General features: G+C 42.4%; 1 protein-coding gene across 1 annotated transcript in view; it reads right to left on the reverse strand.

Moving 5' to 3' along the window:
• The window catches only part of CHST11 (carbohydrate sulfotransferase 11), a 159,339-nt gene extending 142,966 nt beyond the window's left edge, over nt 1–16,373 (reverse strand). The window contains exon 1 of the mRNA XM_038155186.1: nt 16,082–16,373. Within this exon, the coding sequence (XP_038011114.1) occupies nt 16,082–16,199 (118 nt within the window). The 5' untranslated portion in view covers nt 16,200–16,373. The remainder of the gene's footprint in view (nt 1–16,081) is intronic.
• Nucleotides 16,374–24,032: the final 7,659 nt, after the last annotated feature.

A 24,032-nucleotide genomic window follows, 5' to 3' on the forward strand; every position in this document is an offset into this window, starting at 1 on the left:
CTAACACACTCTCCTATGGCTTCCACGCATTCTTGGCCATCCTGTCACAATTACTTGTGCTTCCCAGTCAGTCCTGTGCACACGTGGGAATACCTTCCTCCTTCAGAGGTATTGCCCCTGAATAACGTATTTCAGGGAAAGCAAAAGCAGTCAAGTACAAGACAGAAATCACAGCAAAGAATAACCAGTGGTGAAACACAAACCCTAACAATATTAATTAATAATGCATCATAAAAATGCAAGCCTTAGCAGTAGAAAGTGGCATACTAAATTGCTCATAAGAAAGGATTAATATATTCCTGTCATAATGGAATTGAGTGACACATGATTGAGAATTAGGAGAACTTGCCCTTACTGCTGAAGATAAACTGCTCTCACTGTTACCTCCCAATTTAATTTGAAGTATGTGTTAGAGCTGATAACCCAGCCCTAAGGTGGTGACTGTCAGAATGAAAAGCACTGTAACACTGCAAAAGAATATTCATTTGCAAATTAACTAGGATACATGGCAAAATGATAAAAATGTAAATTAATAATTAAAAATTAAGTTATCAATTTATTATTCCAACACAAACTGCAGAATCTGTTGCTAGTTAGGTTGACACTTCTCAGCTGAATCCACATGTTTCTTCTGCTCACTTTTTCAGAAATACAATGCCCTCCCTCCAGAAGAACCTTCTACAGAGCAAAGAGTAAGAACCCTCAGTGTGCAGCAGCTCCCTTTTTCTATACTTACAAGAAAGCTTCTCTTGTCTTAACATCAAGCTGCAGGCAATGGCTCAGCACACTTCCTACATGCACCCAGAGGTTCCAGTGGTGTTCTTTATTTCATGAAAGCATTTATTTTAACAATATTAAGTTCAGTAATCTCTATTTAATTATACTGAAATTCTGACTCAAAACCCTACCTGGTGACATATTTTTCCTCAGTACAAATGCTCACTAATGAGAGTATTTGAAAATCCCACATTTTAAAAGCAAGATCTAAAAATTCGATTAGACATGTGCTTTGATCAGCTTTTGCCTGCTTCACCACCAGTTCCAGCTCGAGAGGCACACCATGAACTGTAAGGAATGGCCCAGCATAGAATAGCAGGGAGTAGTTTGCATGCCAGCACCACCAGAGCAAGACAAAAGCACCAGCAGGCAAAAGAAGAGGAAGTAACAAAAGCCATGACCTTCAATGTTCTTGCATGTCACCAGCCAGCTCTGTCAGGGATCACACACTTGGAGAGCCAGGCCCACCCCTCTGTGAACACATGCCAGGCTATGTGTATCCATTTAGCAGGAAGTTACTGGCTTTCCTTTGAATAAATATTCCTGATGAAATAGATTTGCCTAGGAGGGATTGCTCCTCCTACATTATGCCTTTGCTTTTTGTCCTGAAAGTATACTCATATTTACCATCCAAAACTGAGAAAGTCTAAGAGCCAAGGTTAACTGCAACCCACTACACGAAACATGAAACCCTTATGACCATGATGGTGGACCAACTGGCACAGCAAATTCTTCTCACTGCCTACCACTTGTCTCTGGGCTCCTCTGCAGCACAAGGCCATCTGTGAGGGCTGTCAGAAGAGCTTCTTCAGGACTTGGTAAGTTAGTAAATCATAAAAATGAGCTAGCAAGCCTACTGCCAGAACCCTGAGGGAACTAAGAGATCTCAATTGACTCGACCAACCTTCCTAGAGTTGCACCTCTGTCACCAGGACCATCCCCTCCTTCCCACCATGCTTGTCCTTGTTCCACTGACATTGTCCAAAGACATGATCATTCAGTAGTAAGCCTGAAGCTCACTAGGTTGAATTCCCAGCTCCTCCAACCACTTTGTGAAGTTATGGACATATGCTAGGAAGGTGAGTTTTACTGATTTGGCCAGTTTACTACAACCTGGTCTCCTAGCATAACAGATGACCCTCACAAGAACATTGCAGGGGCACAGCTCATCCCAACACAAGATGTCATGAGAGCACACTGCTCACAGAGACAGCTCAGCCTACAAAGCAGGGCACTGCCTGTCCCAGGAAGGAGGCCACAGGACCAACTTACAGAGTACAAGCTAACAGTATTGATAGAAGGCATTTCAAGATATGCAGGGAAGAACACAAGTGGGAAGCTGCAGACAACCTGTGCTTGGCTTACCATGATAAAGACATGGGTGTACATATCCCTACTCCAGCAGTAATGAAAAGATGAGTGTTTTCTCCATCCAAATCTTGGAGCTCCCATGTAGTCTGTATCTGACACAAACCCATTTCAAAGCAATTGCAGAAGTGAGATGGTAATTGGGGTCATGCACAGGCTCACACTTGAGTTTGAATAAATCTGTCAGAGTTATCAGTTTTGGTAGCCAGAAATTGTTTTCAGCAGTAATTTGCTTTTCATTGTGCTGGTGATACCCCCTACCTATGTCGAACTGTACAGGTTCAGAGAAGCTCTGTAACACACATCACTGTTGCCATTCCGTGTCAGGCCCATCAGACTCCTGCCCTCAACATCTGGTCTGCTTTGTGTCTGCCACAGGACCCTGCTTCAGCTGAGCCACAGAGGTGGAGTATGCCCTGGCAATGCAGAAGAGCAAGAACAGAGATAAAAACAAGGCAGGAACCAACCCCTCCTTCCTGACAGCCAATTGCTTTGGTCCACTTGAACAGAAACTCATCTTTGCACCCTCTGTTCTGGATCAACACCCTTCACCTGAAGTCCCAGTCACACTTTAGCCATGAGTGCAGAAACATGCAGCTCTCAGATCACATTCATTTACAGAACAACTGCCTTGCAGATGCCTTGCTTGTATATGAGAAAGTGAGATGCATTAGGGGCATAAGTGCTCAACTTGCAACTTTGACCTGTCTACCTTGAGTTGTACTCACAGATTATTGGCAGCCTGAGAAGACAAAGCTTCCCTGCTTCCTGGGATCAACCTCTTCTCCCCAAGGACCAAATTACAACAAACAAAGAAAGAAGCAATTAAATCCAGCTTCTATTCCCTGAACTTGATAACGTTTTCACATGTCAGAAAACTGCAAAACCATTTGCCAAAGGGCACAGGAAAGGGAACGGAAAGGGCTATTACATAAATTAAGCATGTAAACACTGGTTGTCTGCTCTAAGCCCAGCTCCTGTAATTTCCATGTGTGCAGTACTTGATGTGGCCATAGCACCATTCCCACATGCCCTCACTTAAGGAAGATGGGTACACATTTTTCCAGTTTGCTACATAACTACCTTGTGCTTAAAACCACCTGCAGCTAGAAAACATGACAAGCATGACAGAACCCTGCTATTTCCAGTACAGGAGTCAAATGTGAAAAAAAGACACAATGTGTATTTTTAGGTTATGATTGAAATTTTAAAGTGGTCCCTCTCCTGATCATTTGAACAGATGTAGTGTGCAAGCAATCTACTATGAGCCCCAACTTGTGACAGAGCAACATTTTTCATAATTCAATGCAAAATTAATCTGACAGATGAGCAAGAAGCAAACAAGCACCAGAACTTCAGACACAGGTATCTTTTTATTATGCTTGTTTGACTGTGAGGGGGACACAGAAACTTAGAGGTCAGCAGGAGAGAGAAAAGATAGGAAGAAAAACATTCCTAGATGCCTTGCAGTGATGACAAGAAGTCCATCTCTTCAAAATTTCTCACTGCAGTTCTTAGTCCTGTGCACTTGGGGGAAACAATCACACATGTTCAGCAAGACAGATGGGAAATGTTTTGTTTCCAAGACTGAGATAAAAAATACCCATTCAAACACATTATTAAGTAGCTTCTGTTTCCCTACCTTGCATTGCATGAAGCATTACTTCTAATGCCACAGAACTTCGCAGGAACTGAAAAAAATGCTACATTGAGATCGGAGGCTGCTCTGAGCAAACACATTAATGAAATGTTGTACCAAGGTTTTCTTTTTCAAGGAGCGAACATCAACAATGTCCCATAGGCACCACAGAAAACTGGAGGTCTAAAAGGGAAGGATCTGGGAGAGCATCAGCCAGCAGCTGCAGCCCCTCAGAGAGACAGCAGATGACACCTTCCTGAATTTGACTTCAAAACTGCAATAAGAGAAGAATAAGCAAAGTGCTGGGACAACATACTTTACAGAGAGGCAATATTTTAATTTACAGCTATGGTAAACATTGGTACATGAATAAAAACCCAAGATGCATCATGCACATCAGCCTTGATCAACATGTAAAAGCTCTGCTGACATAGCAAGATGACAGAAAGGATACAGTTTCATTGTATGTGCTTTTTTTAAAATCTTATTTCAGTAAACTTAGATTTGCTGGCAAAACCTCTAGCAGACCTGAACACAGAGGTAAAAGAAAATTAAAAGAGAAGAGGCAGGCCCTTTTTCCACCTATATTGATCCAGTAAAATTTTCACCAGCAAAAGTTGTCCAAGCACAACACTATCTAGAGTAAGTCAGGCTTGCTATTCCAGAAAACAGACTTCTAGGCACAGGTGTGGCCTCCACCTCAGTCTGGTCTCATGGAGGCAACACTTTGTACAGGAGCTTTCAAAATGAGCTCTCAAAATCCCATGTATCTGCACCAGGAGCATTTTTCTGTCAGGAGCACTCCAAAGGACACAACACTGTCCACAACAGTCATCCTCACAAGCAGAGAGCACACTTGAAGGGGGCTGCAGAGGTGTTACTTGGGCTGAGTGTTGAGAATCGGGTTGTGCCTCATATCTAGCTTGCATATGGTCTATTCCAAGCCTATAGGAGATTGCAAACCTCAGATCATATAAGCTCAAGAAATCCACCCTACCCTTCCAGTTTTATTCCTGAATGTGTCAGTAGCCTGGTGGGAAACCATTAAACAAATCCCAGCACACATACCCTTCCTGACCATGCCTCAGTGTCCCTAGATATAGAGTGAAAAAGAAAGCATGAACCTACTTTGTGGACCATTTTGAAGCCTTCTGATTAAAGTATTAACTGCCCCAGAAGTAGATTTGGACCCAAATTCTCAAAGACTCCAGAAACACTGCTCCTAACTTGCTCCCAATGAAAGCTTCAACTGCAACAGACAGCATGAAAGCACAGACTTACCATTAACCAGCACACATGGCCATGGCTTGATACTCAACAGTGTTTCCAGGCTCCCAAAATGCTGAAAAAGTACACCAGGCATAAACCATTCTGGCAAAGTAGGTGTGGCTGAGGTACAATCTGATTACAAGAGATCCCTTCACAGCTGGAATAAGAGCCTGAAATAAATCTCTTGGTCACCTCCCAATGAATGCAGAAACAAGCAAAAGGTCTGAAGACTACAAAAAAAAAAAAAAAAAACACAAAAAAACAAACAAACAAACAAAACCACAAAAAAAAACCCCAAAAAACAAAAAAAAACAAACAAAAAAACCCAAAAAACAAACAAACAAAAAAGCAGGGAAAAGCTTCTGTAAAGACTGGCAGTGGCAAAAAAAAAAGCCAGCTAGTTGGGACAAACAAGAGTTACGGCCTATTTCCCTTGGTGCCCAGGCACACTGCGGGGAATGAGGCACACTTCTAGCTGCACAAAGAGTTCTCACAGTACTGTGTTATCACACTGGCTATAGCATTCTGGAGATGGATGAGCCTCTGGATGAGGCTGTAAAGCACTGACATTATACTGATGTATGGACTTCAAGTATTACTAATAATTTAGACACAATAGCCCCGTGTATATTTTTGTTTTGCATCCTCTGCAAATATTCTCCTCTCTCTGCACTGGAAGTTTACTTTAAAAGTGTTCAGGAAACAAGCACAGAATGGGGAAAGACTCACCAGCAACACTGATGTGCTGTGGAGAGGAGAGAAAGAAAAAAAGGAAACAAAAACAAACCACAAAAAAAACCACAAGCTGGCTCAAGACAGCCAAATATGAAGACAATTTTAATTAAATCACGTCTGTCTTATATCATCTATTTCAGCTAATTTAGCATCTCAAATGAGTTTTATCTCAAAATAGTTAATAGCTCTAGAAGCCCCAACTTTTTCACAGTTTTTTTCTTTAATGCAATTACATTTTTACTGCTGCACCAGAAATATTAATTGCCTTTTCTGCATGAGACAGAGAAGCTCTACAGCAGGACAAGAAAGTTTTGATCCTATTGATGATCTGCATGCTGATGGTTACATACAGATTGTCTGTCAATGTAATTTCTACTGAAGCTATTGAAAATAGGCAGCACACCTCTCAATACTTAAGTATGCATCTCTACGGGGAAAAAAAACCCTTCCATTCCCTTGACTGTAGAAAAGACAAGTAAGTGGGAAAACAGACAAGCAAAGCTCTTGATGTTGTTCTACTGTATATTGATCTGTAGGAAGACACAGAGGGACAAATTCTGCCCTTCGTTACAGTACCTATGACCCAGAATTGATCTAACCTAGTCAATGGAACTCACCCAGATTTACAGGGGAGAAAGAGTTCAGGGCTCCACCCAAGCCTGAAATCCTGTATTTCTACATCCAAGGATAAAGTGTGCCCTTTGTACAATCCAAAATCCTCTGCTTTAGCACAGTAGACCTGACCCAGTACTCACTAAAATCAACTGAAAAGCAACCATGGTCTCTTCCAGCCCATCATGCAGACCTCATGCCATCCACCCACCAGCAAATTCAAACCACTCAGTGTACAACTTTCAGAAAAAAAAAGGTAAAATCTTATATCTTGCCCAAAACAAAACCCCAAACCCAACACCCTAGCAGGGAGCCATGTTCACCCTATCTGAGCTACCCTAACCTTGCCACAAAGGACAAGTAAGACTGATTTGGGAAGAGAAGGCATGTGGAAAGACAGAGATTATCTGGCACAGTCCACAGGATTGCCAGCGACATGGTGGCAGGAACTCTGCACAATGTCCAGCTGACTGATCCTGTAACAATTAATAAATCCAGCAAGTGGGACACAACAATCCCTGGAAGTGCATATGTCCACAGTCACCCTTGCAGTCCATCACACTCAACTTCATAATTATGTGCACACATACACTTGCTTAATTCTTAAGATAAAATGCTTATCACCATCTGGAAACTCGAATGTATTTTAGGAGTTAATCAAGACCAAAATACACAGTCAAGACAGGCTTTATCATTTTGTATTTATGACACCAAACTGACATTTTCTTAATCACCAAGTGTTTAAAAAGCATTAAGGCCGTCCTCAGTTACTATAAATTTTCTGCTACCACTTCCAACACAGGCTGTAAAAATACAGATTACTAGAAGGACATACTCAGCTCCTGGTACCCACCAGCATGGGTGCAGAATGTGCTATTCCACGTCGGGTCACTTCAGATAATACAGACATTTTTGTTCTGCCTGCATACCAATCAGCTTTAAAGCACTATAATGCAAATAGTCTTTAAAAGGATTTTAACTACCTAAAGCTCTTTGTTTTAAGACAAGGTATTACAGTAAAGATCATCCATGAGATCCAATTACAGTCATCTTATTAATTATATGTCTACCTTGCCTAATTCAAAAATCCCTACAACCTATCCATTTTAAACTTTTTGATTCCTTTATACAATCATTTATCAGCCAAAAAAGCATGAAAATTACTAGCTACCATGTCATTTATTAAAGAGATTCAGAAGGCATTACTCTAAGGGTCCTGAAGCCCACCTTTTTATCATCTACAAAATGTATCTTGAGTGTCCATGTCTTAAAAGTAAATAAAAGACAAAAAAAAAAAAAAAAAAGAACCCCATAGTTCTAGTTCTCTGCTTTACAGAGTACAATGGTTTGAGAAGTAGATTGAAACCCAACAAAGCCTTTTATTCCTTGTGGATTATATATGTGCACTCTGCAATTAAAATCTATGTCTCCTACCACTCAGCCAAATAACATAAAAAGAGACAATCTTTTGATATTAAGATGACTAAAGAGGGCATCTTTTAGCCTGAGACTGCTCAAAGCAGCAGCAGTTCCTCTGCAGATTGAGCACAGCTGAGGATGAGATTCTGCTCTTTTACATCCTGGAGAAGAGAAAGAGAGGCCTGATCCTGCAAAACCACACATTGATCACTTTACTCACATCCTTGAAACCAAGGCTGCCTCTCCCTGCCAAAGGAAGGGCAGACAACATTTACAAGATGTGAGCATTTCGCACCTGTTTTCGCACAGCGCAGTCCACTTATCTCCATGACATGTGTTGGATAAAGTTACCATATCCCAAACCCCCAAAATTACAGTGCTGTGAGAAAAACTGCTCAATTGCATTGTTTGTATTTTCCATTTCCTCCAGCACCTTCTTTTACGTTTTTTCATAGGAGTGTGAAACCATCACAGCAGTGATTGATAGTAATGTAGCAAAGTCCTCCCTCAGTGTCTATAGCCTGGCACAAACAGGATGAAGGCTACCTTGAAGAGACACTCTTTCTGTTTAAATTGATACCCTGACAAACTATAAAAATCCTTGCTCTTCTACAGCCTACAAAGAATTAATAAAATCATTCCTCTTTCAACCTGGATGTTTCCAAATGTGTAAGTTGATAAAGAGTAGAAGAAATGAGAAACCACACTTACCAGTCATTTCACTTAGTAAAATAACAAAGGCACCTATGTGGAGCATGTGGCACTTCTGGGATTTCTTTTCATATCAAAGAACTTCATACTCCTTACAGCAGCCTTGTTAGGAGAAAAACGTTTGCACTTCAGAAATCAGAGCATTTAGATTACCTGGGCCACCAACTACAGATTTTGTAGAGGGTGGGAAGATGGCTGAGTGCATGTACACGTTCATGCACATTTGTGTGCATAGTCATCTTTTTGTTCCAGTCAGCATTTTATAAGTGCTCATACTCAGCTTTTTTAATGCACAGATTCAAATTTGTCAGGGGAAAAGATTAAATATTCAGTTTCCAAATCTAGCCTCAGTGTCAGTCAGTGTGTTCTAATGAACATTTTCCTTCAAATGTTCCAATGGTAGCCATCTAATTTTATTTCTTTTAAAAATAGCATCCCCTTCTGATGCCTGTAACCTAAATGTTAATGCCTCATTCAGGACCTCATCTCTAATGTGTAAAATTAATATGACCAAAAGGAAAGCTGTCATCTGCTTTCATTGCCAACACTGGGCACAGTGTAAAAAGCAACCCAAGAAAGCATTACTATTTTAAAATAACTCTGAAAACCCTGAATAACTAAATGCATAAGGCAGTGAATTTTTTTCACACAAGGAAGCCTTCCTTGACTCTCATGGACACAAAGCTTCCTTGCTGCAAATTAACAGATGCTTGTGCTGCACCTACTTAGACCATGCTGTTATCCAAAGTCCTGTTAGCATATCACAGAAATTAGAGTCCTGTCATCCACTGTGGCTCTCTGAGGCTTGGTGCCACAGAACTTTTCAATCTCTGAGTTCCTAGAGTGGAAGCAGTAAAACACACCAGCTCCCACAGACACGCCTGCAGTTCCCATGTTCCGCCTGGGAGGCTCCCCACCAGCCTGCAGGGACCAGACATCACAGAAAGGGCAGGGCAGAGGATGCACACTGCCACAGGATAGTCAGCACCCTTCCTTTATTCCTTATGGATAAGTGCTCCTGATCTATGCACAGGTTGCCTTCCATTAGGTAATTCCTAGTGATGCTACAGGTGTTGTGACAGTGCCAGAGGACACAGGGAAGGGAGCTGAAATCTAACATGGGCCATTCGTGTGAAAACTTACAATTTCAGTTTCACAGAAGGGGAGGGATCTACTCCAGACTATTTCCCCAAAAACTAGCTCCTTATGAAGGAGCATGTGGAGAGGGCAAGAAAACAAACCACATTCATAGATCATTCATTGATCAGCATTAAATGAAAAGTGGAGGATGAAAATGCTGCACAAGAGAAGCAACCCAGAGTCCAAGTGTATATGCGGTAAAATTTTGGTTTATCCATGAAACCTTAGTTTCAGGTGCCAAACAATTTCATCAAAGGGGGAACATACTGCACCCACTGCTGATTACAGTCACAAAATTGAAATACAAGAAAATCACTGTGGCATTAACCGGAGATAATTAGGAACTGAATTCTTTCATTGGTTCAGAGTAGTCTCTGGTGGTCTCACCTTCTAGTTAAGAGCACAAGGCTTGTGCCAAAAACACCACTTTGTCAAACTCCAGCATTCTGCCCATAACAAAAGGACAGTATCTAAAACCTGGGTACTGAAACACAAATAATGAGGAATTAACTGCACTCAGTCAGAATTGTGACTGTAAGGACAAATACCTTGTCCACAGAGATCCCATTTGAATGAGCTATAGGGAACAGGAACATCCAATAAAGCATGAACATGCTTTGAAATGTTATCCTTGTAAGATAGTAGGGGCTGCTGAATCTAAGTAACCCACCACAGACATGCCTTCATCTTTATCCTGGACATGCCAGGCTTACACAAGTACATCATTCCTGAACTTAATTTCATTCCTTTAATGTGAAGGGGAAAACTTTTTTCATTGATTTCAAATGGGCTCTTCATCCATGCATCTTATGCTTCATTTTATGTATGTTGACACTTGAAGTCACACACAGAATTCAAATGTTTGCTTTGAACAGCACAATCAGAAAGAAAAAACATCAGATTCAAATCATTGTGTCCCCCATCCCAGTCCTTAACTCCCTCAGGATCAACTTAGAGTTGATACATAATACATACGCATCAGCCTAAAAGACTTGAGAGGAAAAAAGCTGTGCTAGAATGACATTCACACAAGGACAACTGCAGCAGCTTTGTCAGGCAGGATTTGATATAGTACATCTGGCAACAGAGTCAAACAAAATACAGTAGTGCTGTCTTTGGAAAAAGTAACATGAATCTAATTTCTTCCAATTGTCTGAACCACTTTTAGAGTTAATTACATGGTACAGTACAAGATAAACTACCTGCCACTTCTGAAACATAATGGAAGCAATTTTAGAATTCAGAAGATGCTCATATTTCTGAATATGAAATAAAAATGAGATACCAGTTACAACCAATCAATTGTATCAATTTGTTCATAAAAAGCACTAGGCATTTCTGCTCTATATGCTGTTTTGCTAAGTTCAAGACAAAGTCAGTCTGCACAGAAACTTTATCTCTGAAAAAGTTACTTAAGCTAAGTCATGGCACTTTACATCTGTGAATAGTGTCAGTGCTCTGAAAGTTAGGATATACTTTCCCAATATTGATACACAGTAATAATACAAAAAAACCTTATAAAAACCTACATAGTAGAAAATATAACAGTGGAGTAATAAATATCATGATAAGTTAAAACATAATAAGACATGGCTGCAACATAATCACCCAGGTAATTTTTGCTTGAACACATTCAGAGACATTTTTATTTCTCCAGTTCAGCAAGCAGTTGTTGCAAAAACCTACACTCATTTGCACTGCAATAGAAAAAGCTGCTTTTCTAATAAGATATTCACTGACCAGGAAGATTTTCACAAGATACAAAGAGCAGCTTAACTCTCAACTCAAAGCAGTTCCAGACTACCAGTCTCTTTGAGCAGAGTGACCAGAGTAGGTTTGCTCACACTGATGACAGTTCCATGGAAATCTATGAAAAGCTTTTATAGGGACACCAACAAACAGATACAGCACACGGCAGAGTTTCTGGGGGATGGATTTCATTGCATGCAATTAAATGAGGGCCAGTTTCTTGTGGCTGTCAAATTTCACTGTATCCCAAACAGAATAATTTAAAATCAGTATACAGGGTCCATCAGAGGAATGCCACACACCCAACTGCCTTGCAGATCTCATTCTTCTTTGTAAGCAAGAGAGAAAGCAAGGATCAATTGCAAGATGGGAGACTGCTGCATTGATTTTCAAACAGAATCTGCCATCAAAACCAATGGTGAGCTTGTCCTCAGACATAAGGAAAAAAAATCTCCTGTGGTCTGAGTTGTTCTGATATCTGAGCAATGGCAGACATCAGCCATATCGTGCTGCATATGTAACTGAGATGATCATGGAGAGGCAAGTCTGACCTGTGAGATCTAACCTTCGTCAGCATCTAGAGGAGAGCAGTACAAGTCTAAAACAGGAGATGGAAAATGGAGCAAAAAAATAGAAGTGGGAGGCATGGGAAGGGAATCAGGTTTAGAATAAGTCAGTTTCATAAACCTGTCTCAGGTAAGATAAAGATAGTATTAATTATCCTGCCTCTGTGAGGAATTTTACACCGTGGGGGATCCTAACACACCACCAGTGTGATCCCCAGCCCAGCAGAGCAGCTCCTGCCTCCACTGGGTGACTCACAGTCCCATGCCCGCTACAGCTGGGAAGCCTACACAACAAAGCAAACACATCTGGGAAAGTGTAGGCAGGCTAAAGACCAGTGAGCAAACTGATTTCATAGGAAACACAGCAGATAAAACTATGATGGGCTGTCACATAAAACCCAAAGACTGACCTATTTCAAACAGACAGAAGTTCCAGGAGCATGGAGCAATAATAAGCTTGCACTCAGTTATCTAGATAGCACATGGCAGGAGAGTGAAAGAGGAAAATATTTGAGCAAAAGAGACAGGGAAAATCAGCTAGATATTGCTATATCTCCAGCTATAGCAAACACTGCAGCATGTTTTCTTCCAGTAAAGGCTAGACAGGCACTGGGAAAACACATCGAAGTGTCCACTACCACTTCTTCCCTCAGGAACCAACATAGCTTCAGATAAGCCACAACAGCCAGGATCATCTCCACCATGTTCTTTGCAGCTGTCCTGAGCACTGGAGAGCTGCACAATTCACCTTCCCTCAACAATAACTGGTTGGGGAACCTAACTTGGGAGGGTGGGGTCCCAGCTCTTCAGCAATCTCTGACAAAACTCAGACAATGCAAAGGTGCACTAACCAAACAGCACATCTACAGCTGGCTTCCCAACAAAGAATGGGAACACAGCCAAAAAGAGAAGAAATATTAAAAACCACCTGATTTCCTTCCAGCATGAATGTGTCGGTATTTAAGATATGGAACAAGGGATACAAAATATTATTTTGCAAAGATAAGGCTAAGCTCATCTTCCCAGCTTCAGGCGTTTGTGTTGTTCGGGGTTTTTGCTTGTATTTTAAAAAAAAAAGGTTTCTGTTAACTATGTTTGTTTTTTTTTTACCCCAAAAGAAAAAAAGCTATCAGAAGAAATTTGTCTCACACTTCTAGCAAGAGTTCCATATTCAGATCTCCTAAAATGGAAAATCCCCTCTAACAGATAAAGATTTATCTTAACCCAGAGGGGGCTGGACTCAACTCCTAGCATCTTTCACCTTCACCTTCTCTCACCTGAAACTGACAAGAAAGCTCTGTAAGCAGCCTCCTGAAATTCACTGAGAGAATTCTGGGGCTCAAGAAACTGACAGTAAAGACCTGACATTTCTCATTGAGGACTTATCTAAAAACCTTATTTTCTCTCCAAAAGGTTTGGGTGGGAATTTTCCATCTAATTCTGATTGCAAAGTGCCTCTGCGAGAGAGCATGGTAAGCTACCAACAACAGTGACACTGGCAAGCCAGAGATGAGAGACAGCTCCCTCCTGCAGCCATCTAAAGACATGTTCCAGGGGAAACGAGCTAAAATTCAGAACACTCTTCAACAACAAAAAGGACATTAACCAAGATTTTGAAAGCTCCTAATACCTCCAGTCCTGACGTACACTATGCCCAGGATGTGGCTGCAGTGAATTCTGACACACAAGAAAGGTTACAAGCACATGTTACTAAAAAAGACTTAATTCCTAAAAATGATCCACTATCCAATGTATATCACATTCACAGGTCACCTCCCTCCCTCCTGATCCTTCAGGAATTCTACATTCATCTATCAGTTGTGTTACCAGGATGGTAACACGTACAATGGCATAACAGATACCTGGGAGAGCAGCTGTCTGAGCCTTACAAACCGTGTCTAACCCACTCTGAGCAGGACTAAAGTAGAACTTGACAGCTTCCCAGCAGTTTCTGCTATGGAAACAGCCAAAAAAAAAATCAGAGTAAGTTATGGTGAAAAAGGCACAATAAAAGTTGTGATCTATTTACTTCCACTCACACTAACAACCTAAATATATGTCACAAAGAAAATGGGTGCACATTATCCTCCCGGTGATTTCATAGCATTGCATTCTCTCCTCAGAGCTTGTGCTAAATCCTTTGAACTGTACTCAAAGATCAGTCTATTTATAGCCTCGCAATACAATGAGCATAAAGCCATAATCTCCAATAGTTAACTGTAGACCGTATTGAGAGTTCTTAAAAGATGATTTTTCTACATTCAAAAATTCAAAAAAGAATATTTAGCCTAATCTCTCACCTACTGCATGCTAAGTTTGTGTTCCAGCAGTATAATTCATCTGAAACAAGGGGAAATTATAGGTCTTGGCCAAATTTTCTGAATATGTGTGCAAACTATATTATCTGTGCAAATCCACCAATTAAAATATCACACTTCTATTAAATTGGTGAAGCTATGTTACAACCCATAATTCTGCATGGTGCCTTGAAGACCAGAAATAAAGCGTTCTCCAGATCTGCTAAGGACTGAGCAATCCTTGTGAAACCAGCAAGCATGGGGCAGACACAGCAGGAAAGAGAATAAATATGCTAATTTTTCCAAGAAGTTGGCAGCTATTAACACAGATGGGCACCATACAAGAACACATTCATCAAGCAAATTATACCAACTCTGGAGGAGCAGGCAGCTGATAGAAAAACACCAAACAGGACTTGGCTTCACCACAGAACAGCAGATCTACTGATTCCTGATTCTCTCAGTGCACCAAGCCTCTACCATTTGATGAAAAACTCTCCAAAAACTTTCAGGAAAAATCACTTCTCATAGAATCATTTAGGTTGGAAAAGACTTCAGACTGACTCCAACCACTAACTCAGCACTGCCAAGTCCACCACTAAACTACGTCCCTAAGTGCCACATACACGTATGGCAACTACAGGAGCCACAAACAGAGAAAGAAAAAGTCAATCTGAATAGATCCTTTTTCCTTTTACTAGACTGCAATTCCCTTATCAGCTACAGCTATATGCCTGTAGGCAGGACGCTTGAGAGCAGGCAGTAGACAATAACAGGTATGGCTGGGAAGACTCGCCTGCTGAGGAGAGTGGTCAGTCTGCCAGCTACAGCTGATAGCCCACTACGAGGTGTCACTCCCTCGCACCAGCGTCGCTCCTCTGCTCAGCTGTCAGATCCCTCCAGAAAGACGATGCAAGTGCAATTCCCAGGTCATTTCTCAGGCAGAAGGGGGAAAAGTGAGACAGACAGACAGATCAAAATGATTTTTTTTTTTTCCATGCTGGACAAATTTCACCAAGCTGCACAAAGGGGTCTGTGCACACAGCTGACACCTCACGAAGTTTCCACAGTCCAAGCCTACCTCTGCGTGAATTAATAGCTGATATACGTGAGACTTGCCTGGGAGCCAGCATCCGCTGCCCCCGGTACAGGTCCGTCCCTAGGATGAGGGAAACCGAAAAGCTGAAATCGCTTTAGGTACTCGGGAGTGTGGATCCGAGGTGATCACTGCACCCCTGCACAGCGCTCCGCAGCCTGCGTCCCAGCGGACACCCGTGCCCAGCCAGCGGCTCCACCCGGAGCTCCTCGGCCGCCCCAACACAGCAGGATCGGGCATCAGAGCCGCGGGCAGGGGTGGCCCGGGCCGGGCCGGGCAGCCGCCCCCACCGCTCCAGACAACTCGGGCTAGCCGGAGCGAAGCTGCCGCCGGCGGTAGCGGGTGCCCTTGCTCGGTCGCAGTGTCCCTGATGCTTACAAAAGGTGGGAAGACGAAGGCCCGCGACCCCTGGCAGGAGAGGGAAGTTGGGGTCCCGCCCCTGGCGCGGGGGCCCCGCGGGGACCAGGCAGCTGCCGTCGCCCCTCAGCCACGAAGCTCTCGACAGCCGCTGTCGTGTCCCGTCCCCCCTCACCAAACGCACGACATAAAGCGGAAAATAACAACACTCCCGCAGCGGCGCCGGGAGCCGAAAGCTGGAGCCGGGGGCAGCCGGCAAGGGCTCCCGGGGCGGCCGCCACCTGCGCCGGCGGGGAGCGAGGAGGGCACTGCCCTCGGCGGGGCCGGTGCGGCTGCGGTGCCCTACCTGGATGCAACATACTTTGGAAATAGAAGATGACGAGGATGAAGGAACCCACGGAAGTGACCAGGACCATCCTGCACACCCGGTTCATCCTCATTACTTCCAGCACCGCCGGCTTCATGGCGTTCTCCGGCGGTGCAGAGAAGGCGGCGGAGCGCGCAGAGCTGGCGCTGGAAGCGGCTCCGCGCCCGCCCCGCGCCGCGCCAAGGAGCCGCTGCCGAAGGATGCCCGAGCACCCGCGCCCCGCACCGGGGGGCGTTAATGCCGCGCTGGGCGTGACCACGCGGCGCGCCAGGCGGAGGGGCGCTCTGCGCGCGCGGTGGGGAGGCGGACCAGGCGGGGAGCCGGGGCGGAGCGAGGCCCCCCCTCGCCACGACCAGAGATGGTCCCGCCCGGCGGCAGCGGCGGGCGGGGACGAGCCGGGCGGCCCCGAGGGGCTACGGGGCCGCGTCCGGGCCCGTCACGGCCCCGGGGGCGTCCGGCGGCCGCCGTCCGAGCGGCCCCGCTCCCCGTGAACTTGACCACCTCTGGGTCACTCTCGCCCTCTTCAGGGGGTCGGGATCTGGCAGCCGCCGGCAGGCAGGAGCATCCGTTCCTGCCTGGCTCTGCCCGGCGCACCGTTCATGGAGAGAAATTTTCCTCTCGCACTCTCAGTGGTGCCCGTCGCTCCGCTAACCCTAAATGCCTCCTTGCAGGTCTCCCCTCGCTCCGCAGGTTATGTTACAGCCGGTTCCTGCCGTCGTGTTTTGCTGGTGCCGCGCTGTCCCGGCCGGGAGCTGTTCATTTTATCCGCGGCGCAAATACCAACTTCAGGCGCACGGAACCGTCCAGGGGGCAAACTGTGCCACCTGGCCTGACAGAAATTAAAGGGGCTTCTTTTGTTTTCAAACCCGAGACTTCTAAGTTTTACTGCATTAACTAACACTGGGCATTTGTCGGTGGAATCAAAAGGTCCTTGCCCCGTGGTCGGCCCGCCGAAGGTGGATCTACCTTTCCGTAGTCGAGAGGAGCACCAGGCTGTGAGATACGAGCCCGAACGTGGGAGGAATGCAGAGGAGCTGCGAGCTGCAGAACAAAAGGCCTCTGCCGTGCCCAAGCGAGCATCGGGGTTGGGACAGCTGGGGCTGCTGGGGAGCCGGGGGCTGTGAGCGAGTGCGACTCGGCTGAGTCCCGACGAGGTTTCCCAACGCGAACCACACGGCGCAGCTCTCATAACTGGGACTATTCTCTTGCTCTTAACTACACAGGTATTGAAAGTACAATGCTGAATGGAAATGTCTTCTTAGCAATATACCATTCATTTTTGTGCGGTGGTGACAATTCTGTTTGTTCCCCTGACGCACCCAAATACCACTTTGCTATTAGTTTTGTTTTTTCCTAAACTGAAGATCATTATACTGATGCTGATACCATCTTCTCGTGTAAAGGGATATTTGTCCCCCTCGCGTTTCTTTCTGCTCTTCCGATGAGTTGGGGGGAGGGGTCTTTAAAATGAAAATCGCCCTGAACAGTCTGAATCCAAAGCTGGGAAGCAAGTGGAGTAAAACATATTTTAGGCTAAAAAAACCCCTTCCATTTCCATCCCCTCCCATCCTTGCCCCCTGCCATCTCAAAAGAGGCAAACCCCGTAGATAACCCCAAACAAAACAAACAAGCCAAATAAACCCAAGAAGGTATGAGTGTTCATTCCCAGTTAATTGTGACAGAAACATGCTAAGTCATCAGAGTTTTCCATTTCCACTTTTCAAAAGCCAAAGGTTTTACCTCAAGGATAAACCAGTAATTAGTTAAGCATTTGCAACGGAGTAGATTATTTAGTTTTAGCCTGGAGTTCCTTTTATCAGAAATAAATTCAATTGTTCATTAACAAAGGTATTACACAATATTTTTCTTACTTTCTCTAGATTTTCTCCTCTTTTTTTAGCAGTTTTAATATGCAGTGACCATTTTCTAGTCTTTCTAATGTAAAGGAAGCTTTAAATTTATTTTTCTCTTTTAAGTCCAAACTGCAAACATGACAAAAAGTCATTCTGTGAAAAGCACTAGACAAAGAGAAGGATTTCTGTGTAATGCATTCAAGTGGCAGATAGTTAAGGCAGTCAGCGAAAGTCAACCAGAAGCAGAGCCTGGCATTTCAGCATCCCCTGGCAATACATGAGCTGCGGCACAACAGCAACAGCAGTATTTTAACAGAAAGGACTGGAGAGTCTCCAGGAGCCTGGATAAGACATCAAGGACTGAGGGAAAAAGCCTAGAACTCAATACTCAGCCAAGTTACACAAGAAGAGAAATGCTTTATGCTGTTAGAGAAGGTGGACGGTTTTTCAGGGTGGCTTAATAATAGTTAATTTTTTTTTTTTTTTTTTTTTTTTTGTGAGCATCATCCTCTAATGGAATGATGGAGAGTTTTAAAGCATTGAGAAGAAAATCACTGGCTGTGTTTCCATTTACTTTTTAAAGAACATTATAAAGCAATAGCATCATTATGGACATTAGCAATTATAAACTCAACATCCACCCAAATGCTTACAGCATCTCTCCAAATTTCCAACTATGACAACCTTCCTGATGAGTCATGACAATGAAATGCAGCAGCCTATTTTTGAGACAGCCAGTATTTTGTTTTCCTACAAAAAAAGAGCATAACTGAGGTAACATAAGGAAACACAGTTGTCTTTCCAGGTGGGTGCCAAGTTATAGAATAAGTACGTGAACAGCTCAGGCACTTCTTCTAAAGTATGCCTCTCTCTGAGTGGAAACTTCAGCAGCTCCAGAGCAGCAGGGAGTCTGGATAGTACTGTGGGTGTGATCAGCTACCATTCCCATGATAATAACCAGAAATCAGTATCTCTGAATAAAAGTAGTCCCATCATCCAAGAGATGTCTGGAGAGAAAGACTTGAGAGATTAAGAACTAGATGCCACTGACATCAAAAGTACAGACAGTGTTTTGTGGATTATTTTGAATAAAATAGCTTTTGAATAAAAGAGCTTCCCAAAAAAAAAAAAAAACAAACCAACAAACACAACTGCCCGCATCACTATTTATTGATAAAACTCAAAAAATAGCAAAACTGCAATTGAAAAACAGCACAGATGTAAATACAGCAGGTAGTAAATTCAGCATGCAATTTATCAAAAAAATTACAAGCTGGCTAATATCGAAGAGTGTGTTGAAAGGTTAAACAGAATGCCATTACAAAACAGAGGTATCTGTGAGAGACATATAGGGTCTGTGCAACTTTTCCTCTCTAAGGAAAGACTCTCAGAAAACAAAAGTTGTTTTGTTTTATACTGATAAGCTTCATCCTTTAAAAACAGAAGGTGAAATTTTTACAGAATGTCTAATGTTGTTGAAGAAATACACACAAGCTTTAGAAATGAAAGCTGCCTTCAGATCTGAAACAGAAACTACATATTTCAGACTCTGTCTAACCTGAGACCATTGTAACTCCAATCCCATCACACCATAGGATAAAGTCAGGTGGATGAGAAAATCTTCTGCATGTATCTTCTGATTATATTCTGTGGGGATAGTTTTTAACTTCTCTGGTGGAAACAGCTCTATCATAAAGGGATCGGGTCTTAGGCTTTATCCCCCAAGGAAAAAGGACATTGCTTTAATAATTCCGGCCAGTCAGTGGACCTTTCATTTGACAAGCTGCCCTAAAATGTGCTGTCTGAAGGCAGGTAGACAAATAAATAACTATGTTAATAGTCAGACACTGTCTCTACCTCAGCCTGAGATTGCCTGTCAGTCAAAAAGTGTTTGGCAATGTTATTCCATTAACATATGGTAACGTCTTTTAAGACATTGATTCTGAACTCATTTTAAAAAGTATGTGAGAATCTCTCTAACCCAGCTGATTCCAGTGGAATTAGGACAAAGCTAATTTCCCTACACAGATTTCTCAGTCAGCAACTCACTGTCTTTATGAAGGAAAGGCCACCCACCTCCAGCAGGCCATCTCCATAGAGAACTGAAAGACAATCCTTTCTGGAGTTAAGCAGATGTCTTGCCCCTTTCTTCTTCCCTCCAAATAAGACCCGACTCCCCCCCCCCCCCCCCCATGTACCTGTGAAGCAACCAGGAGAAGCAATATATGATGTATTTCAAGATTAAAATAGGATCTTCAAGCAAAATCTGTACTTGATGTAAGAGCACTGTGATATTAATTGTAAAGTTCTTAGTAACAAGACTTGGAGGTGATAGGCATAGAAGCAATTTTTAAGCTTTGCTTTGAAGGATGCAATATATAGAGGTGATGGATGTTTACACCTCTGCCCACTGCAATAAACAGCTGTAGGGGATCAAACCCAGTGGTCCAGCACTGCCCAGGACAATGTCATCAGCTTCAGAGGAAACATCAGTTTGCCCTGCAATAGGTAGCAATGGTCAAGTCTGCCAAAATAAAGGTGTTTGCTTGTGACATTTATTAGGTAGAGCTTGGCTTTTGTCCTGCAATGCAAATGGCTTCACTTGGGGAACACCCTCCTGAAAGTCAAGTCCAAGAAAAATTCCAGTGCATCCTGTCACCACAGTTACAACCAGAGCAGCCAATACAAATTTCTGAGCAAAGCAGACATTAAAATATTTGCCAAGTTCCATTGAAGTTCAGCTCTCTTTTTTTTTCCCCTGTGTGTATACTTCCTTTGCAGTTTTCCCCATTGCTAGTGAAGGACATTTTTTATGAACTGAAATATTGGGGTAAAACTTAACAATTGTGAGGGCCAAAGCAGCTGCAAGACAAGCAGAATCCCCTTGTTGAGTTTGTTGCCTGCGTTGAGACTTTTAAATGGAAAAGCATTTTCCCCAGCAATGACAGTGCACCCTTAAGTTACACTGAAATTCAGATCTCTTTGTCCACTGACCTTGGGGAGTCATCTTCAGTGTGACTCAGAGCACAGAGAGACTGAAATAAGAGGAATTACTAGCTTTTTGTAGGGTTGCTCACACCAATTCTATTCTCAGGCACCACGGATTACTCATGCTCTTCAGAACATATTGCTGGCATCCTGCTCTGCTGCTCTTTAGACACAAGGGTGTCAGAATGAAGCCTGGTAGCCAGGAAGGCAGAATGCAGTGAGAAGAAGCAGCACAGCACCAGAACAGCATAAGCTGCATATAGTTTACAAAACACAAGCAGCTCCCTCCATTCACCAGGTAGCACTTCCCAGCTAAAGTTCAAGCAAGTGGCTTTCAGGAGCAAATTGATTTCTATCCAAGAGTTGGAATAGCTAATGTGTTGCTTGGGGGGAAAAATCCAGCTGAATAGGAATGAACACACAGACTTAAAAAAAACCCCAAAAACATGTTTGCAGAAGACATGAAGAGGACATAGAATAAATTATTATTGGAGGGATTTGGAACAAGGAAAGATCTGCCCCGCCCAAAAAGGAAAAGGAAAGTGGAAAACCAGTTATTCTTATTGTCAAGATTGTATTTTTTTAATAAAAATCCATAATCATCTCCTGTGTTTGGGATTTAATAAGAACTTTTACATGATTTTTTGGCTCTTATGAAAAACTCTCTAATTATTTCTGATTATATAAATAAATTGCTGGTATTTTCTGTAAAGTGTTTCTTTCAAAACCATTATTATTGTCTCTCCTAGGGTAGATCCATTGCCCCAACTCTCATATTCCATCCATCTGGCCTCCAACTGGTAAAATGTCGATACACGGTTAGTCAACAGAAAACACTTTTATATGACACAATTAATTTGCCCTGTTTTAGACGTCCAAAATGCAATAAGGTGAATCATGCCCTGAAAATGCCCGTTGACTGAAAAGCACCTAGATGTCTGGCTCTGCTACTGACACCTATATTGTACATGTAGGTGAAACAAATCCCAGCACAGCCTTCTAAATCTTTTGTTTTTGAACGAAACGCTGCCAAAGCTCATGTTTTCTGTGCCCTAATGTACACCTTGTATCCTGTTATCTTCTCACCTACATTACAGTCAAAAATGGGACCGTGATTTTTTTTGTTGTACTTGACCATGTTAATCTCAGTAGGTATTGTTTTAGGTCAATAATATGTCCTCTCTTTTCCTAGATTTTTTTTTTACCGAACAAAAAATTAAGCTACATGCAAATATAAACATTTTTATTTATAAAATATTTTCCAATAAAAGCATTAACCAATTTTCTGGCAATCATAACGAACTGAAATCTTGTATGAAAGTATGGAATTTTGAGATAGAGTTTTCTCTTTTCTTTTCCTTTTATGCCAAAACTGAAGACAAGCACATACCCTCTTTGGATACCTGGAACGTGTTCAGAAGACCATTTTAAGTCAACAGATGCTGGAAAATTTCTTTGCTATTTTTCAGTAGTGAATTGAGTTCTATGCAATTTTTCATTCTAGTTTACATGTATAACTACTACATGTTCAAGTTACACACGTATTTGATTTAATTGTGTGCTTAAATATGTTGAATAATTTCCAAAATCAGCAAGTCAACAACATTAAGTGGAAAGTTACATACCTCTTATGTTGTTATGCTTTTCCTGTGTCTCATTCCTTTGACATTTGCTCTAGGAGAAAAAATCCACTGAAGCCAGTAGAAGTATGGATGTTAAAAGGAGATCCAAGGTTGAAAACAAGGTGGGTTTTGTGCCCAAAAGACAACTGCACTACTAAAAATCAACATACTAAAGAGGAGAGGCAGAAATTTGTACTTACAAGTAGGATTTTTCTCCGTCTACACTACCTTAATGACCTTAGGCTTGGGAAGTGCTATGAGGTGCTTAACTGTAAAGCACTATGGGATTATAAAAAGCAGTTTGGGAACACATTTAAAAGAAAAGCATTTTCTAGAGCTAATTAAATGCTAGGTTTTTTCTCTTTCACCATCTCTTCTCAATTAAAATGTGTGACTTCAGGGACTCTTTCTATTTAAAGGATGTCTAAGTACGGGAACAGAGGGAACAGAGTTAATAAATCACACAGCAGCTGTTGAAATAATATTATCCAATCTGAAAACACATTTTTCCAAGTCACTTCACACATCCATCACTCCATGAGTGTTGCATCTGTGTTACTCCTTGTGTCACATCATGAGTTACTCCTTACCTTTGCCCTCTGGGGTGGCTCCCTATTCTTATGAGCTGCCCATGCTGGAGTTACAATTCCAACTGTGCTTTGAAGTGCTTGCAAAGGAGAACATGTCTTAGCTCCAGCAAAGAGAATCTATAAACCCTGTTGAGAGGTGACTATGGAAAGCCATAGCTGAAACAGTGAAGTATACCTTGGCCTATGTGAGAGGAAAAGTTTGAGTTTGAGTCCACTAGTTTGAGTCCACTAGTTTAATTATATTAAGAAAAATTAACCCAATTAGAAAGGTTACCCAGTTCTGGTAATTTGATACATCCTCCTTCTACAGTCTGTAAGGCAAAAAGGGATATTTATGTCACCTTTCTTCAAAACAAAAAGTTAACAATGTCTTCCAGAGCAACAGCAGCAGCTTCAGTATATTTTCTTGATCCATTCTGGTATGGTTTCAGATCTGATTTATGAAACATGAGCCATAATTCTACCACAGCTTATCTCTTCCTGGAGATGAGCTAGGATAACATATCCATATTGACTCTATGACATCTGTCAAAGGCTGATGAGGAACAAATACCATTAAGCTGTTAAGCTGTCTGCCCAGCTCTGCATGGGAAGAAGAATGACCATTTGCTACATGTGATTCATCATTTAAAAAACAAACAAACAAAAAACCCCAAACCAAAACAACAACAACAACAACAAACCAAACCAAAAAAACCCACCCACAAAAAAAACCACCACAAAGCAGAAATGTTTTCTGGAGGTTTCATGCTGCCTCATTATTCTCTTATTGTCAGTATTTAGGTAAAGCAAATAGAGAATGTATATGCATAGTGCGGTCTGCTGGAGATTATGACTGATGACTTTCAAATCTGCATTAGTTCCCTTTTCACTGGTC

The sequence above is a fragment of the Motacilla alba genome, chromosome 1A (assembly GCF_015832195.1).
Source record: "Motacilla alba alba isolate MOTALB_02 chromosome 1A, Motacilla_alba_V1.0_pri, whole genome shotgun sequence".
In the NCBI taxonomy this organism is placed as follows: domain Eukaryota; kingdom Metazoa; phylum Chordata; class Aves; order Passeriformes; family Motacillidae; genus Motacilla; species Motacilla alba.